Source organism: Drosophila santomea, chromosome X, assembly GCF_016746245.2.
Source record: "Drosophila santomea strain STO CAGO 1482 chromosome X, Prin_Dsan_1.1, whole genome shotgun sequence".
NCBI classification, from domain to species: Eukaryota; Metazoa; Arthropoda; class Insecta; order Diptera; family Drosophilidae; genus Drosophila; species Drosophila santomea.
The window spans coordinates 13,341,084-13,357,372 of NC_053021.2; the positions used below are offsets into that span (position 1 = coordinate 13,341,084).

A 16,289-nucleotide genomic window follows, 5' to 3' on the forward strand; every position below is an offset into this window, starting at 1 on the left:
TGTTGACGTTTCTTAAGGTTTTTTTTTTGGCTTGTGATCTGTTTTAGTTTTACTCTAAACTGAGACAGGGGGAAAACAAAATGAAGGGTCGTCTAAATTTGGAGCAAGCAAGTCACACACAGCCAGGTGCGGCGAATTGCGCGAACCGACTCGAGTTGCGGCGAGAGCGAACGCGGCGAACAACGGACAACACTGTGGCATTGGCAATGGCAGCGCTTGTCGCCCGCCTTCACTTCAGTGTGTGAGTCGCGATAAACGCGAGCGAAACGGGCGGCGCAACTGAAATCGCGTACCGACTACCGCAGACACGCACACCACCATACACCAGCGCGTATACGTATACGGGTGAGAGAGCGCATGCTCTCCGCCACACACACGCGGTCAACGTTTTCTCCGCTTTGTGGCGCCGCGCAAGTTTTGTCGCAGCAGCAAACACGCAATAAAAGTTCAAAAACAGTTGAAGTATACCGCGACGCGAGTAAAAATCTTTCCTTCGACGTCGTCGCTGTTCGTTGTTGTAGTTGTTGTTGTTGTTGCTGCTGCCGCTGCTACTGCTTTACGTTTCTATAGTGTGTTCCGTTCCGCGAATTTTCGTGTGCATTTATGTAGATATACATGTATATCTGCATATATGACTGTCCAAAAGGTAAAACAACGGAAACAAATGATAACAGAATACAAATTGTTGTCAACAATGTGCCAAATATAGTGGCGAAAACCCCCCGTAGTTCGATCGCTTTTTGTTTAAATTAAATCTGCATATCATGGTGTGCGGCGGCTGCATTTCATTTATTTTCGCTCGCTGAAGATCTTGCTTGCTCCAAAGAATTAACAAAAAAAATTATCTGCGTTTGGCGCTGCGTCGACGGCATTGTTATTTCGTACGTATTGTTGTTAAGTGTGAGTAGTAGTAGTAGTAATATCGCTACCAGAGCTGAATAATGTAGTTGACCAAAATTCTGAGAGCACAAGTCTGAGCACACACGATACGTCTTCTTCGTTTGGCCGTTTCACTTTGAGCAGCGTGACCGTGGTGCGTCGCTATAATATGCCCCGCGAGCCATGTGTGTGTGTGCCTAACGCGTGCGGCAAAATGCCACTGAAAAATACCAAAATGGCAGACGAAATCCCATGTGGGGGGGAAACGGAATCGGCGTGCTTTTGCTGCACTTTGTTGTCGAATTATTGTTACCCAGTTGGATACAACATTTTAGGGCTTTATATTTTGTGCAATTAGTACGCTTGCTAATACTTGCAAACAGTAATATTAACTATTTTAGAGTGGGCAGACAGCAGCGAAAACATGCTGCTTGATGCACTGCAAAAATACCAGCTTGCTGCCCACCAAAGACTCGAACCTTCAATAGCAAAACAGCTGTGATTGTTTTTTTTTTTGCATTGGCACATTTGTTCAAAAATGTTCATGCTACTACCTGTATTTGGTTTAGATGTATAAATGGGAAATGAGACTTTAGTCGATTGCCTAGAATGTATACGCATATAATTACGCTTATAATTAATATAAAAACATCATATTGAATTGCAGATTCTCCACTGCTACATGGGAATTATATTAAAACTATGCTAGCTGCTCGTTCCGATTTGTTTAAAACAAAAAGCTTAACTTCTCGGAGGACAAAAGATCTCTAATGCGAGGTGCACCTGCACCATACCAGGATATCGAGGGTATCGAGTCGAAGAAAATCAAGGCGATTAAAGAGATCTCGAAGAGCTGCAAGTCACCGGCAGGAGGAAGGAATTGAAACAAATCATAAAGGAAGTAATGGCACAGTAAGTAGACAATTGCAGCCCCTCCAAGATAATGTTGCGAAATTTAATTACTGCCATTTCATCATTCTTGTTAGATACACCCTGGAAGGAGTTGAATTGGAAATTTCATACGAAAATCGCAAACGGACATTGCAAGGAAATAGAAAGGAGTTTGGAAAACTGAAGTCCCGGGAGAAACGACGCACAACAGCCTGCGAGCAATAAGTTGCCATGTTAAATGCACTAAAAACCAACTCCAAAGACAACATGTTCTTGTGGTCAAAAAAGTGGAGATGACTTCCAATAAGTTACAGACTTAATAGCCCTACCTGTATTCCAATGTACTTATTTAAATTTCTACACTATTTTGTTGCCAAAGTCGTGCAAGTCGTTGCATCTTAGTTATTTAAAAGTAACGAAAATTCCTGAATGCATAAAAACATAAGAACGAATCGCACCTGTCCTTTTCAATTGTACAAAAGACCACTTTCCCTGATACATTTTTACAATTAATTTAAAGAGTATAAAGACTTGGAGTGTGCATATTAAATATGTGAATAAATGATCCCTGTGTTCACGCATCGATTAAAAACGTTCAAGAACTGCACTTACTTGTTGTTTTTTCGCCGTCGATAATTTAAGTAATTTAGGTTGCACTACTATTCAGAACAATTCGAAATGAGAAGTAAAGTTTCCAGAGATTTTTTTTTGAAGTTTAAAAAAAGTGACCCTTGTTGGGACCTTTATAATATGCCATTTGATAAAATTCCTAAATATAGCTGATTAAATACAATAGAAACTTGGCAACTCTTAAGCAAGTACAATATTTGCTAATCCCATTTTTTATTTAAATAGATTTTAAATTGCTGGCTTACAAATTGGCTTGGGGTTTTAAAAAGAGCTTATTCCAGCATTTGCTGAGTAAATAGGTTTTCTAGTTTTGAGTCTGCTCAGAATTGGCCTTCTTATTACATTATGGATGATTGAGTAGAGATTGAATATATGCTTACAATGTTTTTCAATTATATTTATTATTATTATTATTCTCATGGCTATGAACCACACTTTTAAGCAAGGTTCCACACCCCCTGAGTATTATGTAGTATATTTCAGTATATTCGGGGTATGAGTCTGCTCATAGTTTTGAGTCTGCTCAGAATTGGCCTTCTTATTACATTATGGATGATTGAGTAGAGATTGAATATATGCTTACAATGTTTTTCAATTATATTTATTATTATTATTATTCTCATGGCTATGAACCACACTTTTAAGCAAGGTTCCACACCCCCTGAGTATTATGTAGTATATTTCAGTATATTCGGGGTATGAAACGGTCTGCCTGAGAACGGTCTGTCTAATCGTTTTTTTTTTGTTAATAAAATTGTATTATTAAAATACATTAAAATACAGCAGCTTATTAGGTATCGGTAGAACCGAAACGGATTAAAGACGGAGACACTGGCACTGAACCAGGATGGCCAGGAAGTATCCGGTGGCGTTTGTCCTGCTGCTGCTGGTTGCATTTATTGCCGGCGCGAATTTGGGACGCGATGACGAACGTTTTCATGAGGAGCTAGTGGTTCGTCCTTTGTCCGGCGACCATGTCAACACCTACTTCCAGTTCACCACGCGCTGGCACTACGGCGACAAGGACAATCGTAAGTTTGCGGCGGCCTCGTCAGTTTGCATCATTACGATTCCAAAATGGGCGGGGATTACCCACCGGCATCGCTGAAGTACAGGCCACACACACTACACTTCCCAGTGCCCATAAGAGATTGCCCTACCAAGTCCCTCCATTGAACCATCATTACAACTTCTGATTGATGTGCGCTTGAGTGGTTATTACATATTTTCCATTTGCTCTTCCAGTGTACCACACCCAATTGACGCCCCGCGTGATTGCGGAGCTGCTGCAGCAGTTTGCGGTGAAGGAGCTGCACATTGGCCTGACCCAGGGATTGTGGCGCTACGAGACATGGGGCTATCCCATTGTGGAGGCCACCAGCGGTGCCGAGATGTGGGCGTGGTTCAGTGGCGCGAATTTGACCAACCGCGAAGTGGACCGCCAGTGGAAGGAGTTGGCCAACGTGTTCTCTGGCGTTTTGTGCGCCTCGCTGAATTTCGTGGACAATACGAATAGCATTGCACCGCGGCACTTGATCCGACCACAATTCATGCCAGCCAATGGCCAGAGATTCGTCCGCTACGCCACATTGCCGCGCGAGATTGTGTGCACGGAGAATCTGACGCCGTGGAAGAAACTGCTTCCATGTGGTAGTGCCTCAGGCTTTGCCTCACTCCTCAACTCGGGACACGTGCACAATACCAAGTACCATTCACTGGGCCTGAAGGTGCGGGTGTTGTGCGAGGATCACGACGAGGACAACTGCATTGTGGAGCTTACCCAGACGGCCAACTTGGTCTACGATCTCCGGCTGTTCGAGCTGAGCAACAATGATTTCTCGCTGCGCCGTCTGTTCGGCATGGGACTGAATGGCTTCTGTGAGCTGGCCGAGAGCTCCAAGATCTATGTGCAGCGCAACGAGCAGGGCGAGCGCTACCAATTGGTACCGGAGCCCGTGCACGAGGCGAAGACCACTCGCGGTGGACACAGTGTCGTCTACTCCGTCTACGATATGCACGAGCAGTTCAAGGAGCCCGGCGAGCGGCTGTTTAATGTGGCCTGGCTGGCGCCAAAGAGCGAGAATCGCAGACGTAATCTGGCAAAGCCATCGCTGCCGCCGGTGACCGTTCATCGTTATCTATTGGGCCATGGCCAGGAGCGGGGCAGGATCGTCACGGAGGTGACGAACTCGCATTACGACGCATTGCCCATAATGCTGCAGGAGGTGATACCGTGGTATGTGCACGCCTATTTGCACACGCTTTCCATTCGCCGCAAGCCGCAGCGTGTCAACGAATACGGACGCCAGCGACTGCCCTTCAAGCTGCTCCACTATACGCCCGGCAAGCAGAGGGAACTGCCCTCCCACCTGGAAATCGGCTTCACGCTGCCCGGCCAAACATCCGCGCTGATCACCATCGATGTGGATTACCTGCTGCTCAAGTGGCTGGAGTATCCGCCCGATGCAAATCACGGCCACTACATCGGCTCCGCCATCGTGTCCAGCCAACTGCCGATGGGCAGAAACTACACCGCTCTGCCGCCGGAGGGGCATCTCTTCGAGCATTCGTTCAATGCCACACGGCCGAGTTATGTGCTCAGTTTGCACACGGAAGCGCTGATTGTTTCGCTGCCCACGCCCGACTTCAGCATGCCGTACAATGTGATCTGTCTGGCTTGCACGGTGGTGGCCCTGGCCTTCGGACCCATCCACAGTGTGGCCACCAAGATGATCATTGTGGGCCGCCAGGCGTCGACGCCCAAGAACTTTGTCAAGAAGATCTTCAACAAGATTTTCCGGCGCGGCAAGCCCACCGATGAAGCAGCTGCCGAGTGCGAAGAATTGCGAGCAGCAGCAGGAGGAGCAGCAGGGGGTGCAACTGGAATGGCATCTGCGAGAGCATCGATATCGCCAGGCGGGCCATCGGGCGACCAGCCGCTGCTGGAAGATCTCGACGAGGAAGAGGAGGAGCAGGACTAGGAGATGACACACACACACACAACAGCCATCGGGAGTCGTGATAAGCTCCCACTGATAGTAAACCCTTACAATTCCAATAAAAAGTATCACAAAACACATTCCTGGAATCGGTGGGCATTCAGAAGGGGCAAGGAGCAAAACGGGTTGCAATTCTCGTTCTTAAAGGTCTTTGAATATATTATAAATATTATTATAAAATATGCGAGCAGTATTTTCAGTTTGTTAAGACTTTTACTATTCAAAAAATGGAAAAATTACTTTTAAGGCCAAAGAAAACGCCATGGGATTCTATGTTTTTTTAGAACTGCAAATCTAAAGAACATGCTAAATACATTATAATAATAATATAATAATGATATACGATGTAAGAATGAGAACTGCAAAATATACTTTTAACTGAGTTAGGAATTTGTATCCCAAATAAACAAGTGAAAATGCACGGTTTGTTTTTACAACTTTTTCGATTTCGTTTTTCTTTTTATTTTGCATTTCGAAAATAGAAATTTCTAAATGCTATTTGATAAACATGTATCAAAATGTCTCGATGTGGATCCTGAAGTAATCGCTATATGGAATCAGATTATATCAGATCGGATTAGAGCAGCGCAGAAATAGCCAGACTCTTAATTAGAGCGAGAAAGATTCTATGTGTCTAGTGGAACTTTTGGAAATACGTGCACAAATACACGTATCAATTTCATTTCAGTGTTCAACTTGCTAGGGAGTTGCGATTATGTTTTCCAAATGCTCAGCTCTTAGGTTTAGATTTTAACTAATCTTAAGTAATTTGTTTATTCTTTAATAAATAATTTAGATATCAATTTGGAACTCTAAAGTGCAAGCAAATAATTGTAATAATCGTTAACAGTACTTACACATAGTATTTCAGTTTTACATTTCAATTATTGTTAAAATTAATTCTTCTTTAGCATTATTGGCATTTATATGTATCTGCGTTCGTGTATTGAGAGTGTTCACTGTACACTGCTCGTCCTCCTTCTTATGCTTAAATTTCCAATGAATTCGCTTCATTTCAGTGCTCTCGCTTTTCGTTTAACTTTAAATGTAAGGTTTATTCATGATTTCCGCTTGCTGTTTATAGTTTTTACTTTTACTTGAAATAGTAAATTTAAGCTTATTGTATAAATATATATTGGATTTCTCAAATTACAATCTTTCACTGCAAAAAAAAAACTATTGGAAGAAATCGGGGGAACGGGGGTTACCAAGTATAATTAAATGTAAAATTGCTACACAAAAATGCACAAACTTTAAAAACAGACGTCTACAAAAACACACACAAAAATACAAAAAAAAAAATAAGAAATAGTTTAAATATTTAGGAGATTAATTACGTTAAAAACACGCACTATTCTGCTGCTCCATCGTCCTCTTCCTTACACTTAAGTATATTTATATATGCATATGTATAAATCGTTTAGAATAATCGTTTTTAAAGAGGAGCGGAACCTACTTAAGAGAGAATTAATATATATATATATAATAGGATGGGTCGATTGCTATGGATTGGATTCCCAGAATTCCCAGAAAGGCGGCGTAATCTATAAACCCTTATAAGTAATGGTAACTGGGCCAATTCTTAGAAAGCCCATCAAGTATTTGTGGTTTTACAACCAATATCGCTTATAATTGCCTACAGACTACACGGCCCACTGTGAATCCGAGTTTAAGTTCTCAAAAACTGACACTTTCATTGCTCAATCGGGAAATTGTATTCTCGTGAGCATCCTGAGAAATCGATCCATCCATGTTGTCTGGATTTTTGGGCCTAGGACACGGTTTCTTGTTCGCTTGCGCATTTTAATCAGCTTACTTAGTTCTAGATCGCTTCTTCCTTCACGGACTACACTTCGTGTTTTCTTTTGTTCTAGATCTACGGTTTCGGTTCGTTTCGAGCTACTTATCCCTCTGCTATCTATCACCGAAACTAATAAACTTTCTTCACTTCCTTTCAGATAAAAGTCGACAGCTCAATGGAGCTGCGAAATGCGAGGAATTCGCTGCTTGCATGTGGGAACCCTGAATTTGCATCTCGATTCATTATCAAATCATTCACTCGTCGTTCTTTTCGCCTACTTTAAGTCTTATGCTTACTCGTCTTTCTCCTATCCGTAATCCTACTTATACTTCATCTTCTGCGGCTGCCACTCTTAGCTCTAATCGTAGTCCTCCTCCTCCTCCTTCTCCTGCTCCACTCTACTCTCTGATACAAATCTTAATCATATGCCTAGTGTAACGCAATGTGCTCCTTGTCGTCGCCGTCCAGTTATGCTATTACTCGCGCTGCACTACCTCCTCCAACTGGCCTCCAAATCCTCTCCGGATTTCCATGGTGTTCGGCCCGTGAATCCTCTCCAGCTTCAACCAGCGAATCCCAGCCGAGAATTACTTGTTGTGGAGACAGCCAGGTGGCAGCGGCGGTAATAGGCTGTCCCTTCCTCATTGAGGCGGCTGTTGACTGTAGTATCCATATGCGCCGGTGGGTGGCGGGCCCTGTGGTGCTCCTGGCGGCGGCATCTGTGCCCCGGCGGGCCTATAGCCCTGATAGCCCTGCGTGGGCGGGTATTGTGCATAGCCACCGGCCTGGGGTGGCTGATGGTAGGCGTGGCCGGGATACGCGCTACCCGGCGGCGGTGGTCCGTAGGCCTGTGGTGGCGGCGGTCCTCCGTACGGACCTTGTGGTGCGCCCGGCGCCGGCTGGTATTGATTCGGTGGCATCGGCGGTGTGGCTCCATTCGGAGGCGGTTGCTGATTGCCTTGTCCCTGGGCATTTGGTGCTCCGCCACCGCCAGCGGATCCGCCCGCCGATGGCGGTGTCTGTTGCTGTTGCTGCTGTTGTTGCTGCTGCTGTTGATTCGGCGGCGGCGGTGCTCCTGGCTGCTGATTGTAATTGCCCGGCGTCGAGTATGTAGGCTGCACTTGCGTGGGCAGCGGTGCCACACCGGAAACCACCACGCCTGGTGGCTGTTGTTGCTGCTGCTGTTGCTGCGGCGGTCCCGCATACTGCTGACCAGCCGGTCCGCCAGGTCCGCTGGGTCCCGCTCCACCACCAGCTCCTCCCTGCGGCGGCGGCGTCGATTGCTGTGCGTTGGGTCCGTTTGGATTGGTGTTGCCACCGCCTGCTCCGCCGCCAGCCTGTGGCGGTGGCGTCTGGCTGGGCGCCGTGGTGCTGTAGGCACCGCCCGGCGGTGGTGGTGGCGCTGCTCCGCTAGTCGGTGGTCCGCCCGGGTAGCTACTGCCCGGCGGTGCACCCGCTCCGCCAGCGGCGGCTGCTTGCTGCTGCTGCTGCTGTTGATACGCCTGATAGGGACTCTGAGCACTGCTCGTGGGTGGTGGCGGCGGCCAGTAGCCACTGGGCGGTGGCCCTCCTCCCGCTGCCGACTGGCCATACTGTCCGGGATTCGGTGGATAGCCCGCATAGCCCATCGGTGGCGGTCCGCCAGCAGAGTTCTGCGGCGGCGGAGGTCCGTATTGACTCTGCGGCGGTCCTGGTGGCGGTTGCTGGCCACCGGTCGGCGGTTGTCCTGGTGGTGGTGGTCCTGGCGGCGGCTGCTGTTGCCCCGGCACCGGTGGCACCTGCTGGCTGCCAGGCGGCGGTGGATATGCACCCGGCGGTGGTCCTTGCCCGGCTCCGGCATTTGGCTGATAGCCATGCCCACTGGCGCCCGTCGCCGCACCGGCTGGCCCATGATGGTAGCCACCTTGAGCGGCATTCGGTGGACCCGGCGGCGGTGGACCGTAGCCCTGGGTTGGCGGCCCGTAGGGATAGGCGCTCTGCGGCTGGTACTGCGTCTGCGGCTGTGGCGGATAGCCGGGATAGTGGCTGTGCTGCTGCTGTTGCTGCTGGTAGCTGACGCGGTACGGACTCTGCGGTGGCGGTACACCTGGTCCGCCGGCTCCTGGCTGTGGTCCTGGTCCGCCGGGACCGCCCTGCTGCTGCTGATTAGGCGGCTGTTGGCCGCCTGGTTGCGGTTGCTGTTGCTGGGGATTCTGGGGTCCGGACAGTGGTCCGTTGTTGGGACGCTGTTGATCTGCAAGGCGAAAGATGGTTGAAAGATAAGTAAGAGTACAGCGTACAACACACCACTGACTGATCGTAACGGGTGCACGAAATAAACTATAAACAATGGGTTAGGATTTTGGAATTATATTATTAGTTATTAGTAAATTAACAAATATCACAGGAGTTCGTCAAAACAAAGAGCATCCAGGTCAAATTCATTCAGAAAATAGTCCATCCACGACTGATCTCCATCGAGTTCTTGAGCGTCTACATTACACTTACTGGGCGCGGCATTCGGATTGATGACAGACTGACCCGGCCCCTGGCCCTGGCCAGGCCCTTGACCAGCTCCCGGCTGTCCCTGACCCTGGGCGTTGCGGTAGACGGGATGCTGCTGTTGCTGCTGCTGCGACTGCGGACCCGCTTGGCTGACTTGCGGTCCCTGCTGTTGGCCGGCTGCTACGGCAGCTGCCGCTGCTGCTGCTGCCGCCGCTGCTGCAGCCTGCTGTTGTTGTTGCTGCTGCTGCTGTTGCTGCTGCTGAGATTGTTGTTGGGCGCCCGGCGGCAGGCCGGGATGTGGCTGCGGCTGCTGTTGCTGCTGTGCGCCGTATGGCGGCATCTGGACAGGCGGTCCCTGCGGATCGCCGCCGTGCTGCTGCATGCCCATTTGCGGCGGACCCTGGCCCGGTTGTCCAGGCACTGGACCCTGACCCGGCTGCTGCTGCTGCGGCGGACCACCCAGCATGCCGTGCGGTCCAGTTGGCGGCGTCTGCTGGCCGCCCTGCTGAATCGCCTGCGTTTGGAGGACGTGCGGCGGCTGTGGATGGATTGAATTCATTATTATGGGGGATCAGAAAATATGTTTTTAATGCAATCCCTTCATAAGATTATGAAATAGCATATTCCACCATTGAGGTCGCATGCTTATCGTTCATTGTTTTACGCACCGGCAGTATTTGTGAGATGTTCATGGCGGGATCGGCCAACTGGGCGAGGTAGACCAGATTGCGATGCAGCGCGACGTGGTAGGACATGCACTCCTGCGCCTTGCCCATGCTCTGGAAGTCCTGAATCGTCTGGATGAGGCCGCAGTTCTCGTCGAGCATCTTTTGGATTTGCGCCGAGTTCACTTGCTGCGGCACCCCACCACCACCGCCGCCTTGCATATTGGCGCCACCGCGTGGTGTGGACGGTGGTGTGCCCATCATTCCGCCACCGGGCATTCCGCCGCCGCCAACAACTCCACCACCACCGCCGCCGCCGCCGCCAGAGATGATGCTGCCCGGTGATCCTGGTACGCCCATGGGCGGACGTTGTTGCTGCTGCTGCTGCATGCCCATGGGCAGGATGCCACCGCCGCCTGGTCCGCCCGGTCCGCCTCCTCCGCCGGGACCTACTCCGGATCCAGGCGGCTGTTGATTGGGCGCGGAGTTTGGTGGCGGTTGCTGCAACTGTTGTTGTTGCTGCTGCTGCTGTTGTTGTTGTGGCGGGGGAGGCTGCTGCTGCTGCTGCAGTTGCTGCTGCTGTTGCGGCTGCTGCTGCGGCGGTTGCGGCGAGTAAACTGCAGACATTTTACTGGCTGCAGTCTTCTTCTTCCGCTTGGGGGTTTTCTCCTGTTTTTCCACAATTTTAGCGGTTATATTCGACCGTTGGGGAAAGAAAAGGAAAATTTTCGCAGTGTGCGGCGTTTTCTTCACATACACACACACACAAGCACGCACACAACCGCGAGCGCTGGCACACACACACACTAAGTAAAGACACGCAAACACACGCACACGTACACGGGCAAAGAAGTGGCTATCTTTTCCCCTTTTTTTTTGATTGTTTTACGGCGAGCGGAAAAACGCCGGCTATGCGAAAAATTCACTGGCAATTCGGTTGGCTATTGTACGCGTACGCTGGCGCTCACACGTTGGCACTGCAAAACAACATATTTTTCCTTAATTTTCCGACACTTTTTCGCAATTTGCATGGAACGGAACGACGCTTAAAACGATTGCACAGGCGGCTCGAGTCGATTAATCGGTCGCATGCACGATCAAACCGGGCTTGACGGCGCCTGACGTACGCCGCTGTTAGTTAACAGCCGGGCAACAGATTCTGTTAGACTAGCCTTTATGTGTTTGTATGTTATATTTTGCACATTTATCTATAACGTTGTGCAAGTCGAGCTATGAAAATGTCTCAGCTCTTAAACACATTTTTAAAATGCATATGTATTTATTTGAACATGTAAATAGAAATTGGTTAGCATGACCAGAAAGATTGAACGTGCTAGGCCCCCTCAACATGGCGTTCGCTGTATTTTTTATATGCTGTTTTAAAGCTGCGTTTTGCAGCACTGATCGAAATAGATACCGGTTTTTTTTACTGTTTTCCACTGCAGTTATTGTTTAATTTATATTTTGAAATGAAAATGCAACACTACTGCTTAGTGTCCTGCTGGGCTTCATGTTATTTACTTATTGTTATTTCAGCTATACTGCCGCCAGATTTTTGGCTATTTTAATTCGGTCAGCTAATTTTCTTAGACGTGCGTGGTTTATATTTATATTTTCGTATCAATGAATTTAAGTAACAGTAAGCTATATTATTAAAGAACTTTTAAAAAGACATACTTTTTAGCTACGCAACCTAGCTAGTTTTTGACGTTTGCAGCACTGGCCAAGGCGGTTGAACAGGGTGATTAGTGCAATATCGAGGTAAACAAAATCATTTGTTGATTTGATTTACAAAATGTTGTAATACAATAGAAAAATGTGAGTGCATGTGAACGATAAACTATTGTAATAACTCATTAAATGCCTGCATTTTAGGACAAAGTCGAAGATTTGCCGAACTTGCTTGGGAACCTCGGAAGTCATGGTCAATATATTTGATGATCCACAATACTTGGGAGCTAATATTGCGGATATGGTATCGCAGTGCATACAATATCCACTTTATAGAGGTGATTACCTACCCGAAACCATCTGTTTGCCCTGCCTAAAGGATGCCAAAAGTGCCATTGACACCATCACAAAATTCCGAAGGAGTCATCAGTTTCTCAAGAAGACTGAAATTAAGGCTTTACAGGATGACAAGGAAACGGGTGACCCACAGTTCCATTGCCAGGTGAAGAGGGAAGAATCTGTAGAGGATTTGCCGCCAGTAGGAGCTACCAATGGGCACCAGTTCCAAGCCAAGCTGGAGAAGCTTGGAACTACTTTTCCCCATGAAGAATCCTTCAGAGATGATCAATTCCAGGAGAGAAGCAATTTCCCAATAGAAGAAGATTCAAAAGGCGAGCAATTCACATGCGATTATATGGAAGACACCCGAGAAAACTCTCCAGAAACTGCAGTACAGCACCTGGAGAAGGAGTCTCCCGAGAACGAGCGATTCCAATGCCAAGTGAAGAATGAGCCCATTGACGAAGATCTCTCAGCGGAAGAAGACTACTGCGAACTCGATCACATCGATCAGCACATAAAGACTGAGGACATAGAAGAGAATGTCCTGGAAAGTAGTCCCCGCATCGTTGAGACGCAGACTAATAGCAGAGTGGAGCCAGAGCGCAAACACCAATGCCCACATTGCCCAAAGAGCTATCATCGCGCGTTCGCGCTGAAGGAACACCTCACTGTTCACACGGCGGAGAAGCCATTCGAGTGCCACCAATGCTCGAAGAGATTCAAATCGGCCAGATATCTGAAGGAGCACCAGACCATACACACCGGCGAACGGCCGTTCAAGTGCACGCACTGCTCGAACACGTACAGAAAGAAGACCTGCCTGCAGCGGCATATCCAAACGTACACGGGAGTACGACCCTTCAAGTGCACCCACTGCCCCAAGACATTTGCCACCGACTACGATTTTCAGTCGCACATTCGAAACTATTCGGGCGAGAAGCCCTACAAGTGCGGCGCCTGCTCCAAATCCTTTGCCACCCAATCCGTGCTCAATGTGCATGCCCGCATCCATACGGGCGATAAGCCATACAAGTGCACCGAGTGCTCGCGCGCCTTCCTATGGAACTCCAGCCTCCAGGGTCACATGCTGCGGCTCCATTCCAAGGAGCACCCCTTCAAGTGCCCCACTTGCAGCGCATCCTTTCTGGCAGAGAGCTCCCTTAATCGGCATATGCGTGTCCACAAGAAGGAGTAGGTAATCATAAACGAAGGGAAATCCGGATTTATTGGACCCACTGAACTGATAATATTATTTATAACAATAAGACAGTTGTATAAATAGGATGTAAATATAGTTAGGCTGTACATATCTATTTGATAGTTTTGTATATGCGCCCTGGTTTTTTATAAGGTACAAATGCTTGTGTTAAAAATATAGCATGCACTTTGTAGAGTGCATTGCTATTTATTATTGTATAATACCGCACTTTGTGCAGAAAACTGATTTTTAATATGTAAATATCATATGTAAGTAATAACACTGTCTTTTTTCTGTGAAACAAGATCTTGTATGTGAATATGTCTCAGTTAACTAATAAAGTTTTATACGAATTTATATTTAAACGATTGTTGCAGCTTCTTTGGCTCTGGTTTTCAACTGATAACTGACGGAATCTCTGAAGTGATTCACCACATGGCCAATTGTTCATCGAGATAATTAAAAGGGAATCCATGGATTCCGCTTTGTGTCCGCTTCAAGCTGCCTAATGCGAGTTAGAGTCTGCAACTGCAACTGCATCTGCATCTGTATCTGAATTTGAATTTGAAGTAGGCCAACATATGTTGTCGTGTCTTGTCCGCACTAAATAAAATGCAACTTTTCGCCGGATTATGCGCATGTGAGTGGAACACGGAATGACTTTTTTCTGCTATTTCGCTGTGGCAACAACTGTTTCTGCGTGTGCATAAGTGTATGAGTTTGGGCCCATGCACTGCGAGAAATCTATGCTTCATTTTTAGTGAACATGAGTTTTGCTTTTTTTGAGTCATTTATGCACTTTTTAAGTCAAGAAAATGTTTGCATTGCATATTTTTATTGAAAGAGCAGCATTTTTGTGGACAGTGCATGTGTTTGCCTGCAGCTTTTCACTTTATTCATGCATAAACTTGACTGAGAAAGTTTTCGCGTGGCAAAAAGTTGCCACGGGATTTGCTTGGCCATGGTGGGGAAAACCCTAGTGAAAACCCTACCGAAAAACCCCCAACCACCTACCATCTCCCCCCGAAAAGGCCACCACCCCCCTTTTGGACACATGCAAATAACATATCGATGCAGCTTTTGCAAATAAACCGCCTTGCCGCCCTCCATGCGCTGCCACGCCCCTTTCTGTGGCTTCCGCCTGTCGCCTGTTGTCCCAGAGGGGATTTAGTGGCATTGCCGGAACGTGCTGCTGCACATGCATCAATTTGGGCGCCACCGCAGCCTCCGATTTCCCAGGCCCCTTCATCCTTCATCCCCCTTCCCCCTTCCCCAAAAATCCAAAACCCGTTTAACCCTTGTAGCCACCCCCTTAACCCCACAAGCAGCGCCACCACCACATGCTCACATTAACCCATTGTCCGCCCACTTGATACTTTACCCTTTGCTCTCTCATTAGCTACTCCACTAATTTCGTTACAAATGCTCATATATCTGCTTAAATTTATATCTTTTTTAGATTAACTTAAGAAAGGTAACTCTTTTAAGAAAGTTAACTCTTAGTGTTAAGTTAAAAAATAAAAGATTTGCCTAAATAACGTGCGAAATTGAGAGCCATGTTGCCTGCATTTGATTTCTGTTGATTAAAAAGCCGCAAAATTAAATTTTTGATACCATAAATCATTGGCCCTTTCCACTCCCCTCCCTTTCCCCTTCGCACCGCCAAACAGCATAATTTATATAAATTTGTTTGCATTTCGGCCTGCAAATAATTGCAAAATGCGGGTCAACATGCGAATTTCTTTAACTTATTTATTAAGTTTTATATTTCATTTGCTTGTTATTTATTAATTTAGTTGTATTATTTTCTGCCTTATATCTGCTCTAATTGCAAACGTAATCGAATCTTAGTTGCTTAAGCAAAATTAATTAATTTTGAATGAAATGTATATGTTATTTTCTTTTCTGAACTTTCGATTAGGTTTACAAATTGAGTTTTTCGCCCGGAAAATTCAACGAAACCTTATTTAGCTTACGCTTTAACTTTTGCGCACGTAACTTGCGTAAATTTCAGCTACATTATTTATTTATTTTAATTTTTATGCATTTTGCTGCGCTGCCCCATGGCTTTGATTACATAAATTGCGTATACGCAGTGTGTGCCTGTGTGTGTGTGCAAGGTGTGTGTGTGCATGGTGTGTGCGTGTGTGTGCGTGTGCCAAAGGGCAGGTGATGTTTTGTGGCCTCTCTCAGGTGTAACATGTGTGCCAAGGTGCAGGAAAAAAAGTGAGTGAAAAAAGAAAACAGCCGGGAAAATATTATAGAAATGGGCTATAAAAAAAAAAAAAAAAAATGTGAACCAAGCGACTCAAGGCCAAAGCACTTGGCTAGAACGAGATGGCGCCACAGACAGTCAGACATGAATGGGCGGCAGTTGGGGCAGGGGCTGTGGGCAGGGGGGCGTGGCAGGTGTGCGTGTGAACCACCGAGAGGTGCAAAGTAGTTGCCACTTAAAAGGCGCAAAGAAAAAAAAAAACACAAAAAAAAACTTCAAACAAACAGCAGCCAAAAAGCTTTGAAGGGTTTTCCCTTTTCACTTTTTCTCATTTTTCACCCTGCAGCTGTTACCGCTTTTCTTCTTCTTCAGCGTAGGGGGGCGTAGGGCGGTGGCGGTAGCGGGGGCGTGGCAGGCGGTTAGACATGAGCTGGGTGTTGTTGCTTTGGGCCATTGACAGTAAATCCGTTCACATCGACTTGCCAGAAATGTAAGAATGCAAAGCCGCATCAAT

At 47.1% G+C, this 16,289-nt stretch overlaps 4 protein-coding genes across 8 annotated transcripts; 3 read left to right on the forward strand and 1 right to left on the reverse strand.

Moving 5' to 3' along the window:
• Positions 1–166: 166 nt before the first annotated feature.
• LOC120456025 lies at positions 167–2,377 on the forward strand. Of its 5 annotated transcripts, none has more exons than XM_039642592.2 (3): positions 167–1,236; positions 1,547–1,791; positions 1,866–2,377. In XM_039642592.2, exon 1 carries the CDS (start codon positions 358–360, stop codon positions 568–570), a length of 213 nt encoding a protein of 70 aa, XP_039498526.1. In that variant the 5' UTR covers positions 167–357; the 3' UTR covers positions 571–1,236; positions 1,547–1,791; positions 1,866–2,377. The 5 variants fall into 5 exon arrangements, 4 of the variants coding, with proteins under 4 accessions (XP_039498526.1, XP_039498529.1, XP_039498528.1 ...); XM_039642595.2 differs by having other exon boundaries at positions 167–900; XM_039642594.2 differs by having other exon boundaries at positions 167–881.
• A 727-nt stretch (positions 2,378–3,104) lies between these two features.
• On the forward strand, positions 3,105–5,579 carry LOC120455226 (GPI transamidase component PIG-T). The gene is made up of 3 exons (XM_039641197.2): positions 3,105–3,121; positions 3,184–3,431; positions 3,646–5,579. The coding sequence occupies exons 2-3, from the start codon at positions 3,248–3,250 to the stop codon at positions 5,379–5,381; spliced, it is 1,920 nt and encodes a 639-aa protein (XP_039497131.1). The 5' UTR covers positions 3,105–3,121; positions 3,184–3,247; the 3' UTR covers positions 5,382–5,579.
• An 897-nt stretch (positions 5,580–6,476) lies between these two features.
• On the reverse strand, positions 6,477–11,436 carry LOC120455224 (trithorax group protein osa). Its single transcript, XM_039641196.2, has 3 exons — positions 10,353–11,436; positions 9,688–10,222; positions 6,477–9,433 (listed from the first exon to the last, which is right to left on the reverse strand). Exons 1-3 carry the CDS (start codon positions 10,974–10,976, stop codon positions 7,842–7,844), a joined length of 2,751 nt encoding a protein of 916 aa, XP_039497130.1. The 5' UTR covers positions 10,977–11,436; the 3' UTR covers positions 6,477–7,841.
• A 661-nt stretch (positions 11,437–12,097) lies between these two features.
• On the forward strand, positions 12,098–13,917 carry LOC120456909 (zinc finger protein-like). The gene is made up of 2 exons (XM_039644039.1): positions 12,098–12,110; positions 12,225–13,917. The coding sequence occupies exon 2, from the start codon at positions 12,271–12,273 to the stop codon at positions 13,555–13,557; it is 1,287 nt and encodes a 428-aa protein (XP_039499973.1). The 5' UTR covers positions 12,098–12,110; positions 12,225–12,270; the 3' UTR covers positions 13,558–13,917.
• The last annotated feature ends 2,372 nt before the right edge of the window (positions 13,918–16,289 follow it).